Genomic DNA, 23099 nt, shown 5'->3' with positions numbered 1-23099 from the left:
CAACATCTACCCCGCTGTGTGGGAATCCCTTCCAGATGATCATAGTGCCAGGAGACAGGCAGTCTGGTTGTGTATCCACAGCAGTGACCAGAGATGGAATGCAGAAAGAAGAAACGCCATTGTGGACCTGTAACAGCAAAACTGAATTGCTTCATCTGCCCCAGCTGCAACAAAACATGCCACTCCCATATCGGTCTCTACAGCTACAGTAGGTGCTGTAACCTTCCAACAGTTTGGATTCACCCCCAAAGGCTCATGACTCCATTGTCTCCTGAGATGGATGAACAACAGCAGCAGCAGCTTGCGTTCCTCAAGCTCAATATTCCCCCCCCCAAAAAAAAAGTTTTTTTATTAGTTTTCCACATTTATAACAAATATAACATATAAAACACACAAAACAAAACACATTATAATACTAAAAAATAAAAAACACATATTCCTTCTTATATTCATTTTAAATTCCATTGTTAAGTGACTTCCTCAAATTCCCCTAACTGAATTTCGTTATATCACCTTGTAACAGTTCCCCCAAACATAGTTCCTTCAATTAACTATATTCAACTCTTTTCTTATTGTCTTAAATCCATATTGCTATACCACATTCTTATTGTTATCCTAGGCCTGTTTAGGACTTTCAAGAACCTTCTCAATTATCTTATATTACAATATTTAGCTAAATAGTCTTTAAATTTCACCCAGTCTTCTTGGTATTCCTCCTCTTTCTGTTTGCTGATTATCCTCAAGCTCAATATTGTCTACACTGAATGGCAATTGCCCTCCAGCATTTCAGGCTGATGCCTTCTCAAGCCCTTCCTGGAGATGGTGGGTCTTGAACCTGGGCAGATGCTCTACCACAGAGCGATGCCCCATCCATTAAGACTTAGGAACATAGGAAGCTGTCTGGAACCGACTCAGACCAAATGACCCATCTTGCTCAATCTTGTCTGCACTGACTGGGAGGGACTCTTTGGGGTTTCATTCGGGGATCCCTCCCTGCCCTACAAGGAGATGCTGAGGACCTTCTGCATGCATAGCAAATGCCATCATCCTTCCCAGTACATAGATATCATTTTGCCTATGTCCTATTGCAAATACCATTAATGTTTTGCATGGCATGCCCTCTTTGTGCTTCATCCAAAATTTTCAGAAAGTCTGAGGCTATGAATAAATGTATCTCATTTAGAGTGCCGCAGTCCTGTTCTCCCTTTCTTCCCATGCCTCTGAAGGACAAGCCTAATACCACCAGGCTCTACTAATGTCCGTTTGATTGACTCTGCCTAAACAGCCTTTTATGAGGCGCAGGCACCTTCCGTTTGATGGATGGCTGCAGTTTATGGCACAGACCTCATTTGCAGGCCGAGTTTGGAAATTCTTCGTCCCCCATCAGAACTCATATGAATTCTCACGGCATCATTATCACATTCTAAACTCATTAGAGTGAAAGGATGGAGAGGGTGGACTGGGGATTTGTGAAGTATCCACTAATCTCGTTGTGTCAGAAAATAAATTCAGTTTTCTGTTGAGGGACTTGACCCAACTTGAACTTTTGTTTCCTATTAAGCACCAGGTTCATCTGCCAGGGGAGGGTCTGTGTGAGGAGGGGGGGAGAGGAAAGAAACTCACAGAGAAGTTTGGAATGTGCTTGAGCTGTCAACCACCAAATTCCACCTGTAGTGGCAAATAAAAATTGGGGAGGGAGAGTCAAAACACGCCTAAGTAGCTGTTTAAATCAAAATGGAAAGATTCAGATGCATAACAATCTAAATTTTAAATTTGCAGATTCCCGCTTGATTCAGATAGTCAAGGAATCTAACCAAGTTACCTGAGGATTGAAATGCTGAAGGAAAGCACACACTGCCCTTGCCAGAATGTCCCTTTGAACTCTGATAATGCTTCTTGCTTGTCTGGATGGAGCAGGATGTGTGGGTGTGAAAAAACTACCTTACTGTACAAAGGTAGAATTCACATTTATTGCCCCACCTACTTTGTCCTCTGGCCCCCACCCACCCCTGGCATGTGGACCCAGAAAGAACTGTGCCCCCCCCCCCCGTCTGAAAAACCCCTGCTCTAGGATGTGATAGGCCTAGCATGCATTGATCCAGGCTTGAAACAAAATGGATATGAGTGGATCCTGGGTCCAGGAAACAGTCCTTCACAATGGGAAACTGAGAATGAATGTCCCCAGATGATGCCATGATGCCTGAGTACCATGATGGCCTCCATTATCGATGGAAACCAATGTGCAGCTTTACCAGCAGAAAGGATCCCTTGAGCATAGTTCCTATCGCTCAGCGTAACCTAACTCACAAAGCTTTTGAGAGCATAAAATTGGATAACCTTGTGTTTGCTACTCTGAAATCAAGAAAGGGAGAGGGAGATACAAGACAGGGAGGCAGGGAGAGAGGGAGAAATTGTATATGTGAGGTTACAACATTTGAGGGTTTTGAGTTTAGAAAAAGGTGAGAACAAAAGGACCTATGAAGAATCTGTTAGATGAGGCCAAGGGCCCATATAATCTACATTCCGGTCTCACAGTGGCCAACAAGACGTCTGTAGGAAACTGGCAAGCAGAACCCAAACACAAAAGCAGTAACTAAATACATTAATTCCATCTACCCTTCTTCCCTCCCTGCATGATTTGAAGCCTCCAAGCAACTAGCAAATAAGGGGAGGGTGGGGATGATAGAGGTGGATACAATTATTCATGGCGTGGAGATGGTAGATAAAGAGTAAAATCTCTCTCTCATAATAGTAGTACTCAAGCTCTGGCTGGCTATTGTGGGAATCGCATGTTGCTCTGTATTCCAAAAGATTTCCAGTTCCCAGTTTATTTGTTGTGATAACCATCATTACCAATAGTGACAAACACTGGTATCATCAGACCTACGGTATCTAACTCAAATGCATTTTTTAAATAACACATAAGAACTCGTGAAGTGTCAAAAATGAAACAGAAAAACACTTCCCCACTAAGTATCAGTGCGTACCACTTCGTTGTAAACAACTGAAATGACAACCTTTAGCTCTGCACAAAGACTGCCGCTTTGACTCCTGTCAAGCTAACTCTGCTAATTCATTTCATTTTTTTAAGGGAAGAAAAATCTTTCCCATTCTGAAGAAAAATTTAGTGTAGAAAAAGTCTACTTTAATTTATTGCCTGGCTGTTCTGTACAGACGAGGGAGCTGGCAGATGAACTGAAATACTAAATGTCAACACTATAACTCAACTTTGAAGAAGAAGGGCAAAAAGAAAAAAGAAAAGAAAAGAAAAAAGAAGAAGCCCAAAACATTTACAGGTCTCCTTATCATGGCTGTGTAATAACTATCTACCATGTCAAACCTCTAGAATCACTCACTGAAAATTGCTGTGGAGTTTTCCTTGAAAAGCCAGCATTGACAATTAATTTGTCAGTGAAATTCCAGGACCCTCTTCCTAAAACAAGGCTGAGGAACCTTTTTGGCTCCAGGGGCCAGATTCTGATCAGGATCTGCCTCACCCACCTGTCAATCAAATGACCTCATAATGACATCAGGCGCAAGGTGCTTTAAAACCCCAAAGGTGCTGCTAAAAGGAATATTTAGATGCTGCCAAACTGAGAAGGATTGAACTCCTTGTTTATCAGCTAAGAAGTGGGGAGTTAAAGCCTACCATCTTGGCTGTGCACTTATTGCCTGCTGGTAACAGGAGTGTGCAGACAACACAGAATTTAGCCCTGTCCTCCCGCTGATCTTATGGCCTCAGCTGATGGGTGGGTGTCATTGGGGGGGGCTGAGGAATGCCTTTGCTGTCTAACTTTGACCCTCTGGTGGGCCAGCTTTGGCCTACAGATTGAAGACTCCTCGCCCCCTGTACAAAAATAACATTGTAGAAGACATACAACTTGAAGACATACATCCCAATCCAGGAGGAGAAATCAGTATGCAATAGTAGCCATTATCACTCTGCAGTCCCCATGCGCATCACAGCCTGCTGAACTGACTGTCCTTCCTCCCTGCCCTTCCTCAGTTGTCTACTTTGTGATGGGTGTTATACTGTAAGCTCCTTGGGGCAGGAACCCATGCTCTTAAACTTCATATCGAAGGCACACGAACAACAGCAGCAACGATAATAATATGAAGATAGCACATGTGTGATGTCGAGGATGTATGCTGCCAACTCATGTGAAATATGGATGCTACAGGTGGCATTCTGTTAAACTAACAACAATAACAAAATTTCTATCTATTCTGTTGAGTCTGTGATCTCATCCAATATGACTAAAATGTTTTGCTGCCCGCCCATCTGCTTTCCTCCTCTCCCAACTTTGTCCTAATTATGGAGAATGTTTCGCAGGATCATTTGCTTGACGGCACAATGTGAGGCTTCTGCTGATTCCCCATATAGGAAGGAGGAACATGGGGGGAAGTAAGATGGCATCCCTACACACACAAAAATGAACAAACCTTCTTTTGAAAGGTCCAGCAAGGCACATATCGTAAGTGACTACTTCCCATCCGCCCAAGCGAACATCTGTTGTAAATGCCAAATACAGAATAAATGCTTTTAGCATTTCGCTCCCCCCTTCTCCTCTGATTAAAGCCCAGAGACCAAATGGAAGGCTGGAGTTCTGCACTGATTACATTCATTTTGCATGCGGTCAAGGTGTGATTGTGCCAGTGTGCAGAGCTACACTGTGCTGTGAGTGAATGGAACGGGAGGCAGACAAATCCCAGCAGGAGAAAGCTTCCCAGTTCTCCTTTGCTGCCGGATCCTAATGTCAGAGGCGCAGCAGTGTGTCCTGCTTATTCCATGTGCTAAATTATTTACTTGCAGGGAAGGGAGGAATAGTAGGTCACAACCAAAGACGCTGGTTTCACGTGTCCCAAACTATGGCATAGCCTGCAAGACTTTTTAACTCCCCTGCCCCCTTCCTTCTGAAGAGTTGAAATCAATGTTATATTTTTAACGAGCTGAATTTGAATATGTCTATCTGCTAGAAATGCCCCCTCAAGTACTTTTTTCCTGAAAAGCCACACTGGCTACTATTGTCAGATGAGGTTAAAAAAAGGTAAAGGTACTCCTGACTATTAGGTCCAGCCGCGGACATCTCTATAGGCTCTATAGGCCGAGGGAGCCGGCGTTTGTCCACAGACAGTTTTTCTGGGTCATGTGGCCAGCATGATTAAGCCGCTTCTGGCAAACCAGAGCAGCGCATGGAAATGCCGTATATCCTTCCCGCCGGAGCGGTACCTATTTATCTACTTGCACTTGACGTGCTTTTGAACTGCTAGGTGGGCAGGAGCTGGGACTGAGCAACAGGAGCTCACCCCATCGTGGGGATTCGAACCGCCGACCTTCTGATCGGCAAGTCCTAGGCTCACTGGTTTAGACCACAGTGCCCCCTGCGTCCCGTCAGATATGTTAAAGGTAAAAAAAGCACCCCTGACCATTAGGTCCAGTCGTGACCGACTCTGGGGTTGCGGCGCTCATCTCACTTTACTGGCCGAGGGAGCCAGCGTACAGCTTCCAGGTCATGTGGCCAGCAGGACAAACCAGAGCAGCGCACAGAAACACCATTTACCTTCCTGCTGGAGCGGTACCTATTTGTCTACTTGCACTTTGACATGCTTTCGAGCTGCTAGGTTGGCAGGAGCAGGGACCGAGCAACGGGAGCTCACCCCGTCGTAGGGATTCGAACAGCCGACCTTCTGATCCCAACTATGGTGGGCGGAGCACAGTTATCCTGGCTAGAAACTAGCAATAAACCCTCATCGGAACTGAGGGAAGATGGCGGCTGCCAGCAGTGAAAAGACCTTTGGATTGATTTGGCATAAACACCAGTGTGTGAGGAGATGTTGCACAGACAGAGGGGAATCATACACATAAAATTCACACAGAAACGTTATCATTGTTTACTTCAACTCGCTTGTGGGAATAACTCAGAGGCCGTGAAAGAAGGAAGGTTAACAACAGGAAGATTTAAAGGAACTATTGGAAATGACTATGAAAAGCAGTAGAGATATGAGATGATCAGAGAACATGAAGCATGGGAAGTCCCAATAAAAAAATTATAATTTGGCAGAATAATTAGATTATTTGATATGTATATGTATAATGTGATTTGATTGGATTGTTAAAATGGAAAACATAATAAAAATGATTAAAAAAAGAAAGAAACTACCAATAGACCTCTCTTCCAGGACGCTGCCTCAAAGGAGGCCCTCTCATCAGCTGGTCCCACTAGCCCAGAGAGATGTTCAAGTGACGTGCTGGTGGCCACGGATTTATGGCCAGAAGCAGCAGCTCCTCTTACTCCCATCACATTGGGGCTGGTTGCACTGGGTGAGAGAGGTGCCCAGTCCCAGAAGAGTTAGGCTGCCTTCCTCAAGTCAGAAGGCTGACTCTCAAGGTGGGGCTTTTATGGAACCTGCTCCAATCCAAATACCTTTGGAACCTAAAATACTCCTAGGCAGCTATCAAATCAAAAGCAAACCCACATAAAAGAAGAAGAAGAACTCCCCAGATCATCCCCCCCAATTCTTATTTCATTTGCAAACCCTCTAAATAATATTCAAGTTTAACTTTTTAATATTCTTTTAAGAATATTCATTTCATGCATGTGCTTGTATGTGTGTTTGTCCCCCATCATATATCTGTAGCAATATTACAAATGCATCCTTAGTGTTGCTTTTGGCACGCTTAAGCTAGTACACAGGGCCATTTAATTATTCCTAGCATAATCACTCCAGGTGTAGAACTGAAGTTGGCCAAAGAGAGAAATACTCCTGAGAAATCATCACATATGGTCAAAAACATGGGGATGAGGCACAATGGCACTTCTGGTGTGTGTGTGTGTGTGTGTGTGTGTGTGTGTGTGTGTGTGTGTGTTCTGAAGCTTCAGTATATGTACCTTGGCCCCTGGGAAGGAAAGGGAAGCTTCAAAATCCTGGCCTCACACCACACTGTTCCCTTGGGCAAATCTCTTACAGGGATAAATTAGAGATGGAGGAAAAGAGGAATCAAAGATTGTATTCTGGTAAGACTCGTGGTGTGAATGGTTAACAGCTAAGCCTGTACATATTGCGTGCTTAGATTAAGAAAAAGGTCATTTCGCATACATATATAAAAATATATTCATCCTCTCCCCCCCTCCTCTTTTATTCCCTCCTCTGTAATGAAGTGAGGAATAAAAGCAGATCAGGACATAAAGGCCAAGAGATGGTTTTCTTATGAAACAGGCAAATCCTTAGGATTTCATTCCCCCTGCCATTGTTCTCTCCATGCGCTGCTGTGCCAGAGGCATAATTTATTCTAGTGTCACAAAAGGTGAAAGGAAGATAAAGCTCAGCCCTCAGAACCTTGAGATGGCAAGACTCCCAACTCAGCAATATTGCACCCCTGCCTGGACCAAACTCTTGCGTACGCCCCCTTTGCAAAGAGAGGGGCATTGTTTTATTAATGCCATTAGAAGGCACTTAGATAACAGAAAATGAGATGTGAGTGAAAGGGAGAAGTTCCTCTGTTCGATTCATCTCAGCATTGGGGAGGAGGCAGAAAGAAATAGACTGCGTACGCTGGAAATAATAAGCTGTGCAGAGCATCTGAAGTCAGCTGCCAAACAGCCAATGTGCCAGAAACATCAAACGCATTAGGAATCTGCAGGGCAAACTAGGTTTTTAATTCTGTAGCCACACATGGGGACATCTCTGTCAGATCCTAAATGGAGACGCACGATAAAAGGAACGGTGGCTATCCAAACACACGGCTTGTTGGCAATAAGTCCCAGCCATTGAAAAACCCACAGCAAGGTACAAGGCACAGTTCAAAAGGAAAGCCTGGGGAGACGGTAAAAGAGTCAGGAAAAGGAGCCTTTGTCCAAAAAGAGAAAAAAGTGGGATATGGCAAAGTCAAAGTGAACTGCAGGGTTTTTAAAAAAGAAAAGAGGGTCCTGGCAAAAATGCCATTGATAGTTCAGATGTTCCACAACTTAGGAGAAATAAAAGCATTTTGAGATTGAGAGGTGCTTCACGCACTTCCTTAAAACAGGCATAACTCTTTCCCCATCACTAGATGAGTAAAAAAGTAAAGGTAAAGGACCCCTGACAGTTAATTCCAGTCACGAACGACTCTGGGGTTGCGGCGCTCATCTCGCTTTACTGGCTGAGGGAGCTGGCATTTGTCTGCAGGCAGTTTTTCCAAGTCATGTGGCCAGCATGACTAAGCCACTTCTGGCGAAACCAAAGCAGTGCATGGAAACACCGTTTACCTTCCCACTGGAGCGGTACCTATTTATCTACTTGCACTGTTGTGCTTTCGAACTGCTAGGTTGGCAGGAGCTGGGACCGAGCAATGGGAGCTCACCCTGTTGCGGGGATTCGAACCATTGACTTTCCAATCGGCAAGCCCAAGAGGCTCAGTGGTTTAGACCACAGCGCCACCCGCGTCCTACTAGATGAGTACCAAGGCTGAAATAATGTGATGGGGTTAGGGTGTTGTATTCAGATTAAGACCGAACTGAGGGCCCCCTCTTCATGCTCTAAGGTACCTCAAGTTGTTTACCAGGGTATCCTAACTTAGCTCCCTCCATGTCTGCGCTCCTGCCAATGTGACCAAATTGAATAGCCAACCAGCATGATAAAAAGAGGTACTCCATGTGATGATTTTGAGTGCCCCCACCTGGCAAGAAACAACACAACCCGCTGGCTCTTGCTCAGTGATGAGGCATCTTATTTGCCTGCAAAAGCTCCCTGCTTCAACCCCTGGCATCTCTGGGTAGGGCTAGGAGGTAGTTTCTTATGTGACCAACTAATTCCAAGCTGCTGCATGAGGCTGGCTGGCTGGGAGTGTAAATGCCATCAGCAGTAAGTGGCAGAAATGCACCACCTATCCTACAAGAATGACCACTGCCACCCCATTCTTCAGCCTCTGAACTGGACGGCAAATTTCAGAAGGGGCATGGGTATTTTAGCTCAATGCTTGACACCCCTTCTGATAAAGAACACATCAGTTTCAGTCGTGCATGGACATTCAAGAGGGCAGGAGACAGGAGGGGATTTTTGACACTGCCAAAAATGTTCAAAAATAAACCCGCAGTTGGTTTGGTCTCAGCTACATTTGTCTCTGAGCGTCTGAGGTTGCAAGGGTTGAATGATGCTTTCCTCATACTTAGCCTGAAAGGATCTCACCTTGAAATGTTTTTCCCCTGTAAAAGATTCATCAAATGCTTTTGAGATAGACCTTCTGCTTTGTTTGTTTTGGCAAGAAGCAATTGATGGGAAGGGAATTGTCTAGGGGTCATGTACCTCTTTGCACATTTTAATTTTTTGAGAGAGTGTTCTCCAAGTGTAACAACGTTATACAAGATTTGTAGAAAGGCTCTCTGTGTGTCATGAAGGAAGACGGTCATAAATATTACAAGCTAATTCTTATGAAGGAACAACACAAAGCAGTTCCAACCACCACTAAATGCCACAACAATCAGATCGGATCTGCCGCGCTGAGGAGATCTCCTTTGTTCCGAGATGCTCTTGAACTGCTCAACTCTCCCTTTCTTCCTCCCATCTCTTTTGTTTACATTTGATGTGCACGGAAGCTTAGTGGTACAAAGCACAAATATGCCTCATCCTTCTCTTTTGAGCTTTTTGCACTTGAAGAAATGCCAGTTTGCAGTGGATCTCTTCATAAAAGGCCTTTGTGTTTCACAGGCGGGAGCACTGACTCAACTTAGGTGATCCCCGGAGGGGAAAGAAGTTAGCCGAGGTGGTGGTGAAGTTCTCTGAGTTCTGGCTCGGAATCAAATGCCATCGACAAAAAGCAGATGTGAGTTTTGCAAGTCTCAAACTTCCTCCCCAGCAGGCATCAAGGCAGAAGGAGAACAATTCCCAGCTTCTCCTCACCCATATCTGCTGCCATCCCACATTTCTAAAAGACATCCTGCCACGCTGAAATACAATTCCCCTTCCCTTACATCAGTACTGCAGAAGTGGAAACAACGACTATAAATATGGGAAACCTGTGGCCCCTCCAGGCCCTTGGAAATCTCATCAAGTCACAACCTTCCTTTGCGAGCCAGTGTGGTGTAATGGTTAAGAGCGGTAGTCATGTAATCTGGGGAACCGGGTTCGCGTCCCCGCTCCTCCACATGCAGCTGCTGGGTGACCTTGGGCCAGTCACACTTCTCTGAAGTCTCTCAGCCCCACTCACCTCACAGAGTGTTTGTTGTGGGGGAGGAAGGGAAAGGAGAATGTTAGCCGCTTTGAGACTCCTGAAGGGGAGTGAAAGGCGGGATATCAAATCCAAACTCTTCTTCTTCTTCTTTGCCACACCCTCTCCCCAGGCGACACCCCTAACTGGACATACTTCATGCCTTCCTCAAGTGTTTTGCCTGGCTGGTGTCTGTTGCCAAACTCTGAGGACCCTTGCTTGCCTGGCTGCAGAAGGGAGGGAAGGAGGGAGAGAGAGAAGAAACTAGCCTACTGCATGCTCTCCAACATTTCTCCAGTGAAAATAGGGATGTCCTATTCCACACTAATAAAAATTGTATTATTTATAACTCGCCCATCTGACTGGGTTGCCCCAGCTACTCTTGGCAGCTTCCAACATATATAAAAATATAATTAAACATTTAAAAACATACCTATACTATGGTACCTCGGGTTACATATGCTTCAGGTTACATACACTTCAGGTTACAGACTCCGCTAACCCAGAAATAGTATCTCGGGTCAAGAACTTTGCTTCAGGATGAGAACAGAAATCGTGCTCCAGCGGCGCGGTGGCAGCTGGAGGCCCCATTAGCTAAAGTGATGCTTCAGGTTAAGAACAATTTCAGGTTAAGAATGGACCTCCAGAATGAATTAAGTACTTAACCCGAGATACCACTGTACAGGGATGCCTTCAGATGTGCTAATTTTCTAGAAAGAGGTGCTGGAACTCACCATGAACCCTTGTTTTCTTATAATGGCAATGGAGCTAACCTGAGATGTGCCTGAACTGAGTTCCAGCTGGGGAAAAAAGCCCAGGTTGTATAGTTACTTATCTCCATGGGGACTGGGGAAGAATCTCAAGATAGACAGACCTAGAGAGCCAACTCTGTCCTTACTGCAATGTAAATCAAAAGGGGAGGAACCGTAGCTCAGCAGTACAGCACATCATTTGCAGGTAGATTTGGAGCTTTAATCCCTGGGATCTCCCATTTTGGGAGGGTCAATAAGCAGGTGATTGGAAACACTACTTCATGAGGCCATAGACAGTAGCTGCCAGTCAGATTAGGCAATGCTGCTTAGTGTTGTCTCATCTGGAGCAAGGCAACTGTTGCAAAACAGAAGCACATATGCCCAATAGCTGCACATCACTCATGGAAATTCAATAAATAAAAAAATCACCCTCACTTTTCTTGGAGAATGATCACCACCCATCATACCCTACTCAGCAAGAGACCCATGCCACTTTAGATCTTTCAGAACTTGCCCAGCCTTACTGATCTTCACTGCCCTTTTCCGACTTTCAAATCCTTTTCACATTCGTCCCCACCTCACCCCTCCACACACTGCGATTGAGGAAGATGGAAGCCAGCCTGCCGGCATGATATGATCTAATTTTCAGCTAGCCGGTTCAAAAGGAGGAGGTTTAGAGAAAAAGACCAAAGTAGAGTCTTTGTCACCTGCTACTTGGACTGAGACCAAAGGATCTTGGGAGGCATCAAAAAATTGCAGGGGAAAGCTGGAGACCTATAGAAGATGGTGACGAATTGAGGCATGAGGAAAGCAGTCAGATTCTTGAATCATAATTTAGGGATGAATTCCAGAGGCAGGGCTGCCTTAGCAGCAAAAACAACCACAGGCGATCATGAAGCACCTTAAAGTCTGTCACCTTTACTGCACGTAGAGCTCTCTACTGAAATGTGTTTGGCCACATTTGGACTTTGGGGGGCAGGTGATTGAAGGAAGAAAGAAAGGGCGGTCTCAGACAGATGTATTAGTTGCTATTGTGAGCATATTGTGGGCCTTTAGCATGTCCTAGATGGGGTGCTCTGGGGGCCGAAGGCCGGCCCTACCATTGGACAGAAGAAGGTGGTCATGTTGGGCAGCAGATGCTGGCTGTCACTGAGATACAGCATCAGGAATGAGGTGACCTACAAGACTCCTCCCAAGTCTATGATTCTAGAGTCAGAGCAATACAGTATTTTAGTTTTCCAAGAGTGAGATATACTGAGGTTACATCAGAAAATCATCTACCATCTGGTCAGAGGAGTCAGATCTTTGTCGCTCCTGGTTTAGTACCTAGGAGGCTCCGTGACAGCACATTTGTGTTTCATTGTCAGAGCAACCGCCTCTATCATTAGATATACTGTTTCATGATTAACATTGAGTCTGACTGTGAAGGCTGCTGCAAAAAGGGATAGGGAGGGGGAAACCTACAGTGCTGGCTGCAGAATGTCGAACTGGCATCAACGGCTAGGTGAAAGAGCCAGAATGACACAGATCTCAATGCCATTCGCAATTACTCCTGAATATATTTGAAATTCATGCAAAGGGATGGGGGAACTCAGGGCTGGGGGCCAAAAATAGGGCCCCCCCAAGCCTCTCTATCAGGGTCTCAGAACTATCCCCAGGACACACCCTCACTATTAAACTCTGATAATGCTTCTTGCTTGCCAGAATGAAAGATAGAGAGGGATGGGTGAGTGTGTGCAGAAATAGGAAGCTTACATTCACCAGTCTCAATGAACATCAGTGGACATGCTCTGTTCCCACATCAATGAATCTTAACACTTGGCAGAGTCACTTCACATTTGACATGCATGCAACCCAGTGTGGCCAACCATTAAGCAAGAGCAGGAGGCATTTCTTATATTCTTAAATAAGAGTGTGCACTTGGGAACTCTTAGCACTGATTGATTATCGAATAAAGTGGACTCCAATCCATGAAAGCTTAGGCCGGAATAAACTTATTTGTCTTTAAGGTGCCACAAGACTGTTTGCTGTTTATGCATTATCAGGGATGTTTCTGAAATTCTTCTCCCCTTAACTTCTCCCCCTCTTTCTGGCGTTCCAAATTATTTTATCTTGTTCCAAAATTGAACCAATGCATTAGGGTCTTTCCACTATTCCTTTAAAAATAAAAATAATCTAAACTGTATGCAGAATGCTGTGTTCTGACAATTATCAGTTCCTTTGATGCTTTGTTTTTATCCCTGTGCGTTGCTGATGTGCCATGCATGCATGGATAAAATATGGCAGGCTTGATGTGGCTACATGTAGGTGCTTTACATGGATATGCAATGTGCTTCAGTCAAATACACAAAGTTAATCTGGATAACAAGTGGGAATGCAACAATTGGTGTACCCCTGTTCATTGTTCCTATTCATTAGCCGTACTCCCCTCCCCAAAACCCAGTTTTATTCTCCACTTCCCACTCAGTCTTTCACTCAACTCCTCTAGCCAATAACCATTCAGCATTCCCTGGCCACTGAGCATGCTCAGTTCTCATTGAGCTGTTGGGGTAGTGGAGATTTATTTTGTTTAAGAAAGATGCTTCTGCAAACTCTGGGATTCCACTTCATCTGCTGATGCTTTCCCCTTGTGCCTAGATCAGGCATAGGCAAACTCAGCCCATCATATGTTTTGGGACTACAACTCCCATCATCCCTAGCTAACAGGAGCAGTGGTCAGGGATGATGGGAGTGGCAATCCCAAAACATCTGGAGGGTCAAGTTTGCCTATGCCTGGCCTAGATGGTACTGCTATGCCAAATAAGGGCTAGAACCCAGAGAAATTATGAATAAGCATGGTGATACTGAGGCAGCCCATATGAGACTGTCCACCTATTAAGCTATTTGGATGTCAGGGGCTGGGCAGATTAGGAGGAGTGGTGGAGACCTCCACTCCAAGAAGCTTCCAGGCAGGAGGAAGATGATGATAGTATGGACCCAGGTTCATGGTGGCGGCAAACAGGGCACGACCCAGAAGATAAAGCAAAGAGCTGGACAACAATGGAGCATGAGGAACAAGAGCAAGCTAGCAGATGCTCAAGTCCTGATCAGAGACAGGACTCAGAAGTGGGAGGAACAGTACAGCAGACAGTGGACACTACGTCACTTGGAAGCTTGGTAGAACCTCCTCCTTCTCTGAGAACCAGGCGCTCCCTTCGTATCTTAGAGCAGAAAGCCAAACAGAGACAGAGAGTTTCCTTTGTCGGCCACCATAAGCAGTAAGGAGGGGTTTGGAAGCTAGGAAGTACCACAAGGGGTGGTGGAGTGGGCACTCTGAGCAACATCTTGAGGCTGAGGGAGCATAGTTCATGGTCTCTCTGTGTATTCTGTTGATTTAAATAAAAGAACTGGAAGAAGCTCTCTAGTCCTGACACTGGAGAAGGTTCTGTGACGTGTACCACCGTTATCTGAGATTGAGAGCGGGTCTCCTCGATGGTGTTGCCTAGGTTTGGAATCCCCCTCTTTGAGAGCTGCTCCTGGTTCCATCACTAACTTCCTTCCAAAAGATGCTGAAGGGTATCATTTTATGTTAGGCTTTTCACAAGGATCAGATTCCTTTTCCCCACCTCTATAGTCATTGCTTCCTGTTTAAAATGCAGTTGTACTACTTTCATTGTGTGGTGCTTTTTATGGCAGTGTTTGTAATTCATGTTGATATGTTTATTATGCTTTTTAACTTCTTCCATATGATACTTTGGGGGCCTATTGGCCAAAACATGCCATAAAAAATAAAGAATAACGCTAACATTAGTGAGTCTCATAGAGGGAAAAATGACACCATGCAAGATTGATGACAGCCTTGCCCTGGTGTAGGGAGCGAGAGCCCAAAGCCAAAAACCCTGCAAACTTAAAATTCTAACTTTCCAAACCAAAATGCAAACAGAAATGCAGTTATCCTTTGTATTTTGCAGTGCTCTGAATTTCGAGAGGCAATTCTCCACCACTACCACCCCCCAAAAATGTGTACAAATGTATTTGGGAAAAGCACACACAAAAATGACATTAAAGTTAGTGCAAATTACATGCAATCATGCATTAAATCAGGAAAAAATGTTTGCACAAATGCATTTATTAGGCAAATTTGCACAGGAAAAATACGTGAATTAGGAGAAATGGTCATGAAAATGCATTCACATTTCTGTGTTTGCTTTTTTAAAAAATCACAAACTGATACAGAAATAAAACAAACTGCAGATAAGGCTGGAAAAATGAGAAAGTGAGAAACCAACATGGGCAAATTTGTCTACTCTTCTTGTGCTTTCATTCAGTTAGTAGAAACAGGAATATCTGGATCTCTTTTTCTCGTGCACTGATGGGAGAATAGAGGCCGACAAAAGAGGAAGGCAAGCTTGTCAGAACTGCTCTCAATCCTTCAGGGAGGCAGCATGTTTTGAATTATTGCCGCTTAAAAGACAGAAATGCTACAGCATCCGTAGAAGCAGAATCCCCAGAGGGACAGCTGATCCTTTCCTTGCCCAGGCTGTATATTGCCTGTGAGACCCCCAAAAGGGAAATGCATAAACTGCCAGTATCCCCTATTGGTATGAGTTGTGTCGCCTTTCCATCTTCCCTCCTGTGGAACAATGCAAACCTCTCCTTACTTTCCTATTTTTAAAAGGCGCAAGGTGACTTTTCATCAGCATTTCCCCTGGCAACCAACATACATGGAAAACCAGCTTTCTAAAGGCATGGTTCATTGCCTCGGCCCTCGTACATTCCACCAGCAAAGATGAAAGAAAGCAGCTTGTTAGGCTTAGGGTGGTGGAGCAGCAAAATGCGACTGGATTTCCATCGCTATAGGACTGAAGGGAAAGGGGAAAACAAACATGTGGCCCTCCAGATGTTGCTGGACTCAGCCCCAGCCACAAACTTCAGGGGTGGGTGGGAGCTGCAGTGAAGCAACATGTAGAGGACTGCATGTACCCTGGCCATAACATCTTGTGGGATAGGGAAAGGGGCAGGGAGCAAAAAGTAAGTTTTGTCAGATCTGCACAAGTTAGCATCATGAGAACATAAGAAGACCCCAATGGTCCATCAAGCCCACCATCCTGTTCTCACAGCGGCCAAACAGATGTATATGAGAGGCCCTAAAGCAGAAGGACCTCTTTGAGTGCAATACCCATCTCCCCACTTGCAGACCCCTCCCAAGTCTCCCTATTTTCCAGGGGCAGTCTCAGATTTACAGAAGCTGTCTTGGTTTTTGATTTGATTCCAGAATGTCCCGCTTTTCCTTAAGATGTCCTTATTTTCATTGGAGAAATGTTGGAGGCTATGGTAGGATGTCCCTATTTTCAAAGGAGAAATGTTGGAAGGTATGGCGAACTGGAAACTGTTCTTAACCTGAGACACCACTTTAGCTAATGGGGCCTCCCGCTGCCGCCGTGCTGCCACCACACAATTTCTGTTCTCATCCTGAAGCAAAGTTCTTAACCCGAGATAATATTTCTGGGTTCGCGGAGTCTGTAACCTGAAGTGTCTGTAACCTGAAGCATCTGTAACCCGAGGTACCACGGTATAGGGAAGTTTTTTTAATGTTCAATGTTTTATTATGGTTTTATATATGTGGGAAGCTGCCCAGAGTGGCTGGGACAATCCAGTCAGATGTGTGGGGTATTATTATTATTAATTATTATTATTATTATTATTATTATTATTATTATTATTATTATTATTATTTAGGATGCCCCTATTTTCATCAGAGAAATGTTGGAGGGTATGCATCTGTGATTCCCAGCAACTTCTATCCAGAGGCATACTTTCTTTGACAGTGGAGGCAGAACAGCCGTTGTGGCCAGTAGCCAATGCTAGTCTCACCCTTCACCAATCTTTGACCTTCAATAACACAACTTTTCAAGTTTCAAATACAGACACCAGTCAGAGAAGCGGGCAGCAAGATGATTTGGCTCTTAGTGTTAGCACTGTTTCTACCAGCTGTACCCCCTTCCCTGGCTGCTGCCTGGATAACATTTCTTAAGTAAAAAGTTGGCAGTGTAGTAGAGGTAGAAGATAGACATCATGGCTAGTAGCTGAACACAGTTGTGTTCGGAGACAGGGAAAGAGGACACGAGTCATATGTCACAGGATCAACGCAACTCCAGTAAAAGGATCAGGCGGCGAGCTGTTGGAATGACATCTGTCATTAGAATAGCCATTGCCAATCAGAGTAGAGAACCCTGGACTCAATGGACAAATAGTGAGATCTGGATGAAGAAGGTTTCCAGTGTTTCCAAAGTCTTTGAGTCTCAGGTGCTTGGCGGCAGGGATGAGCGGGATTCCCCTATCCCACGGTGGGCAACTTTTCATACAAAGTGGGCCGCAAGAGTACTTTGACATGGAACTGTCAGGCCGCACACTGCCTTGTGCATGGGGTGGGGGAGTGGGGACAAAATTTCACACTCTCACACACACACATCCCTCACACTGCCTTCCCAAAGATGGCTAAGCAAGGCACTGAGCTTTGGGAAGGAAGAGCAAACCTCTGGCAAGGTCTTAGAGCCTTCCCAAAGCTGGGAAAGTGCTAACTAGGCTTTGGGAAGGAGGACAGTGGACTCTAGGGCCATGTCAGAGCCCCCCCACCTCTTTCCCAAAGCCCAGTGCCTCACTTACCTGGCTTTGGAAGGTAGCACAAGGGCTGGGGAGTGTTAAAGCCACTTCCGGCTTGCCCAAGAGGTTGGGTTGCGGGCTTCACGCCCACCCCACGTGAGCGGGGCTGGTTGCAGCCCCCGCGAGAGCAGGGGAATCCCAGCCGGGCCTGCCCCCCCCCCAGCCAGCCAACCAGCTGGCTGGGGGGGGAGGCCTGTCCTATTTAGGGCCAGTGCTGAGGGGGCTCGCCCTCTTTTCGCCGGCTAGCCCTCACATTTTCCCACCCTCCCTCCCTTTAAGTGGGCTTTAGGTAGGTCTTTGACTTTGCAATGGACTTCGGTCTGTCGCCGCAAGGGGCATGGTAGGAATTTTTCCCAATTGGCAATTTCTAACCTTTTGGTTTTTCGACTACCTCGTAGCAACTCGTCACAACTTCTCGGCATTGGTGGTAGGCACTGGTAAGAAGGGGTTAAGAGGATGTGGGGGGGAGGAACGCCATCACCTCCCCCCAGTGAGCGAAGGGTGGTCCGTTAAAGGACTCCGGGGGGTGTGGCCCTGTCTGAAGCCTATGGAGGTGAGGGCCAAAGGCACACCCCAGAGCGGTGACCCGGGGGAGCTCCTAGTCAACGTGCCTCGGCAGGAGACTCCCCCGATATAGTGTTAACCCTTCCCTGTGTCTCCAGCAAATGGGCTGGAGCCGGATAGTCGATAGGACCAATGCCTAAGCCAGTGCCTCTCATTCCTGAATTCAATAAAGTTGTGGCCTAATTCGCCCAATTAACCTTATATTATGGTGTCTCGTGTCTTTATTTATCCTGGTGGGGGGCGGGAACTCACCACGCAAATGCTTCTGAGGGCCATGCGTTGGACCATACTGCCCCTCCCTGTTGCCTTATTGTTCTCTGTGTTTGATACATCCTACATGTGCATGCCTCTGGAATTCCCATTTACTTAGGAGAACCTCTAGAATTAATTATGCCATTGGATCATGCACAATTTGCCACAGCGTTCAAACCCTCATAATAAAGGGATGTGATATTGCAACGATTTCCTGGTGCACACATTCAACAAAAAAATGCATAGGCCAGTTTAAATGTGCACCGGCCGCGCATCACAGCCCACACAGTTGTAGCCTCCTGCTGCAAGATGCCCCTTTTCTGTAGTGAAGTTCACAACATAATAACACAGACTGGCAACTGCTTGACATGTCACAGATAAGACCAGCTGGCTGTCCAGTCCTGAAAAATTGTACTTCAGAAAACCGAGCTTTACAAACATATATAATCCAGGGAGAGGATAGAGACATAACTGTCTAGCCATGTAACAAATGCAGCAAAGGTAACAATTGTAAGGGCCACTACTGAGATCTCAATAACCTCCGAGGAAACATTCACTCCCTAACAATCGCTTCAAGTTGTGAGTAGCCTCAGGAGTGCAGGGCATCACTGTCTTTGAGACTGCAGATATATTATCTCTGCAACAAGAGAGCTGAGGAGTCAGAGGTGGAGGCTTTAGGAACCAATCAACTGATAACTGGACACTGTGTGCTGAGCGCCACTTCAGATGATGACATTGCAATCACCTGCATGTGTTAGGAGGACTAGTAGTGGCCTGTTAGGTGACGTAGAGCTACAGAGCTGACTTCCCAAATCTAGCAACACTGCAGCTTACTTGGAGAGGACTGGGGTAAGACAAGGGGGCACCAAGGTCAGAGCTGTGCAGACGCACCGGTGGAGCCAGTGGTGGGCTTCCACCTGTGCATCCATGCAGCTGCAACCTTGCTGCTGCTCTGCCCTGTCCAGGTAAGCTACTGTGACAAAAACTGCTAGAACACTAGAATTCGGGGACAGTCAGTGAAGCTGAATGTTGGAAGATTCAAGAATTTGCTCCCACAAAAGGGAATGGTGGCCACCAACCAGGATGGCTTCAAAAGCAGATAAGACAAAATAGGTATAGAGTTGATGGAAGATAATGCTTCCAGTGGCTACTACCTCCGGGTAGCTTGCAGGTTTCTCATGGGCATCTGGTTGCCCTGTGAGACTAGGATGCTGGACTAAATGGACAACTGGCCTGATCTAGTGGGTTCTTCTTATGTTCCACTGCCATATGCTGTAGCTGACCCTATACACTCTTTCTGCACTCTGTAACCCTTTACCGATATTAAGAGCACATAGAATGAATGTGTGCAGGCAAGGTGTGGGGATGGTGGTATTTTAGTATCAGGCTCTGCTCCTCCTCTCTTGCAAGACCATGACAGCTGGTCCATAGAACTGAACCACAGAATAGTAGAGTTGGAAAGGACCCTGATAATCTAGTCCAACTCTCTGCAATGCAGGAATATGCAGCTGGCCCATATGGGGATTGAAGCAATGACCTTGGCATTATCAGCACCATGCTCTAATCAACCGAGCTAACTGAATTATGGTGCTGGAGGAGACTCTTGAGAGTCCCATGGACTGCAAGAAGATCAAACCTCTCCATTCTGAAGGAAATCAGCCCTGAGTGCTCCCAGGAAGGACAGATCCTGAAGCTGAGGCTCCAATACTTTGGTCACCTCATGAGAAGAGAAGACTTCCTGGAAAAGACCCTGATGTTGGGAAAGATGGGGGGCACAAGGAGAAGGGGACAACAGAGGACGAGATGGTTGGACAGTGTCCTTGAAGCTACTAATATGAGTTTGACCAAACTGTGGGAGGCAGTGGAAGACAGGAGTGCCTGGCGTGCTCTGGTCCATGGGGTCACGAAGAGCCGGACACAACTAAACAACTAAACAACAACTGCCTTGGAAAACTCCCTAACTACAGAGGTTTTATTTTCTGATGCAACCCCACATTACCATGTGCATTGTCCTCCGAGTATATATTGGATCTTCCCTGTCAGATCAGGAAAGCTGCTTTTGCAAGGTTTTCAACTGTATGTAAAGTTTTCTCGTAGTGTACATTTGTAGGCTTGCTCCAGGCACTTAGCATTGCAGCACCTAACCTTTGAAAGTCTCTCCTCTTAAATATTATTATTATTATTCAGATAGGCAGCCGTGTTGGTCTGACGCAGTCAAAATACATATATATAAATAAAGTAAAAATGTCCAGTAGCATCTTAGAGACCAACTAAGTTTGTTCTTGGTATAAGCTTTTGTGTGCATGCACACTTCTTCAGATACACGGGCGTGCACATGAAAGCTTATACCAAGAACTAACTTAACTGGTCTCGAAGTGCTACTGGATATTTTTTTATTTTTTAAATATTTTGATTATTATTATTATTGGGCAGGTTCCATCTCTGTTGTCTTTTTGGCACCTATTCAAGACTTTCCTCTTCCAACATGCCTTTTCAGTAGATATCACTCCCGGTATTTATCTGTACTGGAATTGTTTTAAAGACATTGTAAAGAAGTTTGAATTACTTTGCTGTTTGCCATTTTGGGTTCTTTTGAGAGGAAGTGCAGAATATTCTTATTTCTTTAAAGGTCAGTTTGAGATGATGATTATTTGTGGAAAGTCACTAATTAGTGAAATAAATGATGGCGGTGGTGATGATGAAATAAACTACAATGCAAGAACAAGCCAAGAATGCAGAGTTGATCTAATCAAATCAGCTTCCCACAGTGGCAACCCTGAATAAGGAGAGAGAGAGAGTTAAGCATCTAATAATTATTCAGGAGAGCATTGCGAGGTGGTTCCTGGATAGAGGACAAAAGATAAGTGGGAAGAGGACACCCAAAAAGCGATAAGGAAGATGGCATTCAAAATGCAAGGCCAAAGGAAGGAGTGAAGACGTGAGGCAAGACACCAGGAAAGACAATTGAGTCCCAGGGACGTGACGGGAATGTACAGCGGGAGAAATTATAGAGGCTTCCCCCCCTCTCTGTTCCAGATCAGCAGTGTGAAAGATTACACTGTTTGTCTCCTAGCATGTTAAAGAAAATCCTTCAAGAGACGTCTACTGGGAGGAGGGTTCAGGGATAAGGGTGGAGAGAATATTCAAGTGGAAGAAATGAGAAAGAAGGCGATGAAGAGAAGGCGCTCTCTGGACATGAGATACCTATCAGGATTTATAAACAGAGCACAGACTTTCGGATGCTGTTAGAAATAAGAGGTTATCATCCATCCAAAGGGAGCTAGCGGATTCCTCAAAGAAATAGCCTCCTCTGTGTTTCTCTTGAGGTAAATGATTGGTTCACAGCAAGTATTTGCTTTAAATACATCTTTCACATCAACCCACACACCTGCCGGACTGAATATGCGCTATGTATCCTTAGCGATTTTCACAATAAGATTAGCATCACATGATACACATAGATTTGCATCTATTCTTCTTGGCTGGCATTCTCGTCTTTGATCTCATTTCGATCCACATTATAGATGTGTAAGCACTGAAGGGAAAACACAAAAACAGCATGTAGAATAACTTGGATGAAACAGGCGGGGACACCAGTTTTAGATGAACAACTTGTGATTAGGCAGAGATTTCTTTCTCACCACCCTCAGCCATGCAATTATGATCTCACTATTCAGCTATCTGAATATGGTGTTTTCTTGAGGATGTCTGCTCATGTAGCTCTTGTGAGTGGTCTGGTGAATGTTTAGGGAGATACTCAAGGCTGTATTGCTGCTGGAGCAAAGTAGGTATGACCCATTCTGAGCTTTCTAAAAACAGAGAAGTATGACTTAGCCACTGTGCTCCCTGCTCACGTACCCTCTGGACTGGGCTACTGCAATTTATTCTACCTGGGGCTGCCTTTGAAGATGCTGCGGGCATTTAAAGTGGTCCAAAATGGCAGATTGCTGGGTGGGGTTCCATTTAAAATTCACATAGCTGCAGCTTCATTGGTTGCCAGTTTGTTTATCAATTCAAAGTGTTCCCATTAACAGTCAAAGCCCGAAATGGCCCAAAACGTCTGACATATCATCTCCATCTCTACTGACCTTCTTGGGTGACAAGTTCTGCAGAAGGGTCTTTCTTGGTAGTTCCATCACTCCCAAACATCCAGGAAATGGTGACCTGTGGTGGCCCCCAAGTTGTGCCACTCCTATCCTAAGGCGGTGTTTCTTACATCTTCACTGTACATCTTTCGTTGAATGCTGAAGGCGTACCTTTTTTACTCTGGCCTTTAACAATTAAGGTGTTTTGTTTTGTGGGACTGTTCTGTTCCATTTGGAATAGTTTTACCTGCATTATAGCTGTAACAGTTTCATTTGTTTTTATAATGATGTATTCTATTGTTGTAACTTGACCTGGGATCTTCTGGTGAAGGGCAGTAAAGAAATCTTATAAGGAAATAAAATGTGTCACACACACTAATATCCTGTCATAATCAAGCACAGTGTTCCCATCAGCCACCAACAGCATAGGCAATGGCCAGAGATGATGGCAGCTGCAGTCTAGAAGGCCATAGGTTGAGAGAAGCCTGTGTTAGCATGACCAAGGAATGGAACCATAGGCTCCTCTATGGGGCTGAGGACAGCTCAGTGTCCCCCCCAAGGATGTGGGGACAGGGCTGAGCCCTCCCCCAATCTTGAGGGGTCGGGCCCCACTAGGTCTCC

The 23099-nt window shown here is 45.3% G+C and overlaps 1 protein-coding gene across 4 annotated transcripts in view; it reads right to left on the bottom strand.

The window, feature by feature from the left end:
• Window positions 1–23099, bottom strand: part of DCC (DCC netrin 1 receptor) — a 948093-nt gene that overhangs the window by 806308 nt on the left and 118686 nt on the right. Inside the window, exon 2 of one of the 4 annotated variants that reach the window (XM_082241768.1) lies at window positions 1624–1668. The exons of the other annotated variants lie outside the window; for them this stretch is intronic. Coding sequence (XP_082097894.1) covers window positions 1624–1668 — 45 coding nt within the window. The remainder of the gene's footprint in view (window positions 1–1623; window positions 1669–23099) is intronic. 4 annotated transcript variants of the gene reach the window in all.

The sequence above is a fragment of the Podarcis vaucheri genome (genome assembly GCF_965113315.1).
Source record: "Podarcis vaucheri genome assembly, chromosome: 11".
In the NCBI taxonomy this organism is placed as follows: Eukaryota; Metazoa; Chordata; class Lepidosauria; order Squamata; family Lacertidae; genus Podarcis; species Podarcis vaucheri.
This window is presented reverse-complemented; position numbering and strand designations above follow the sequence as displayed.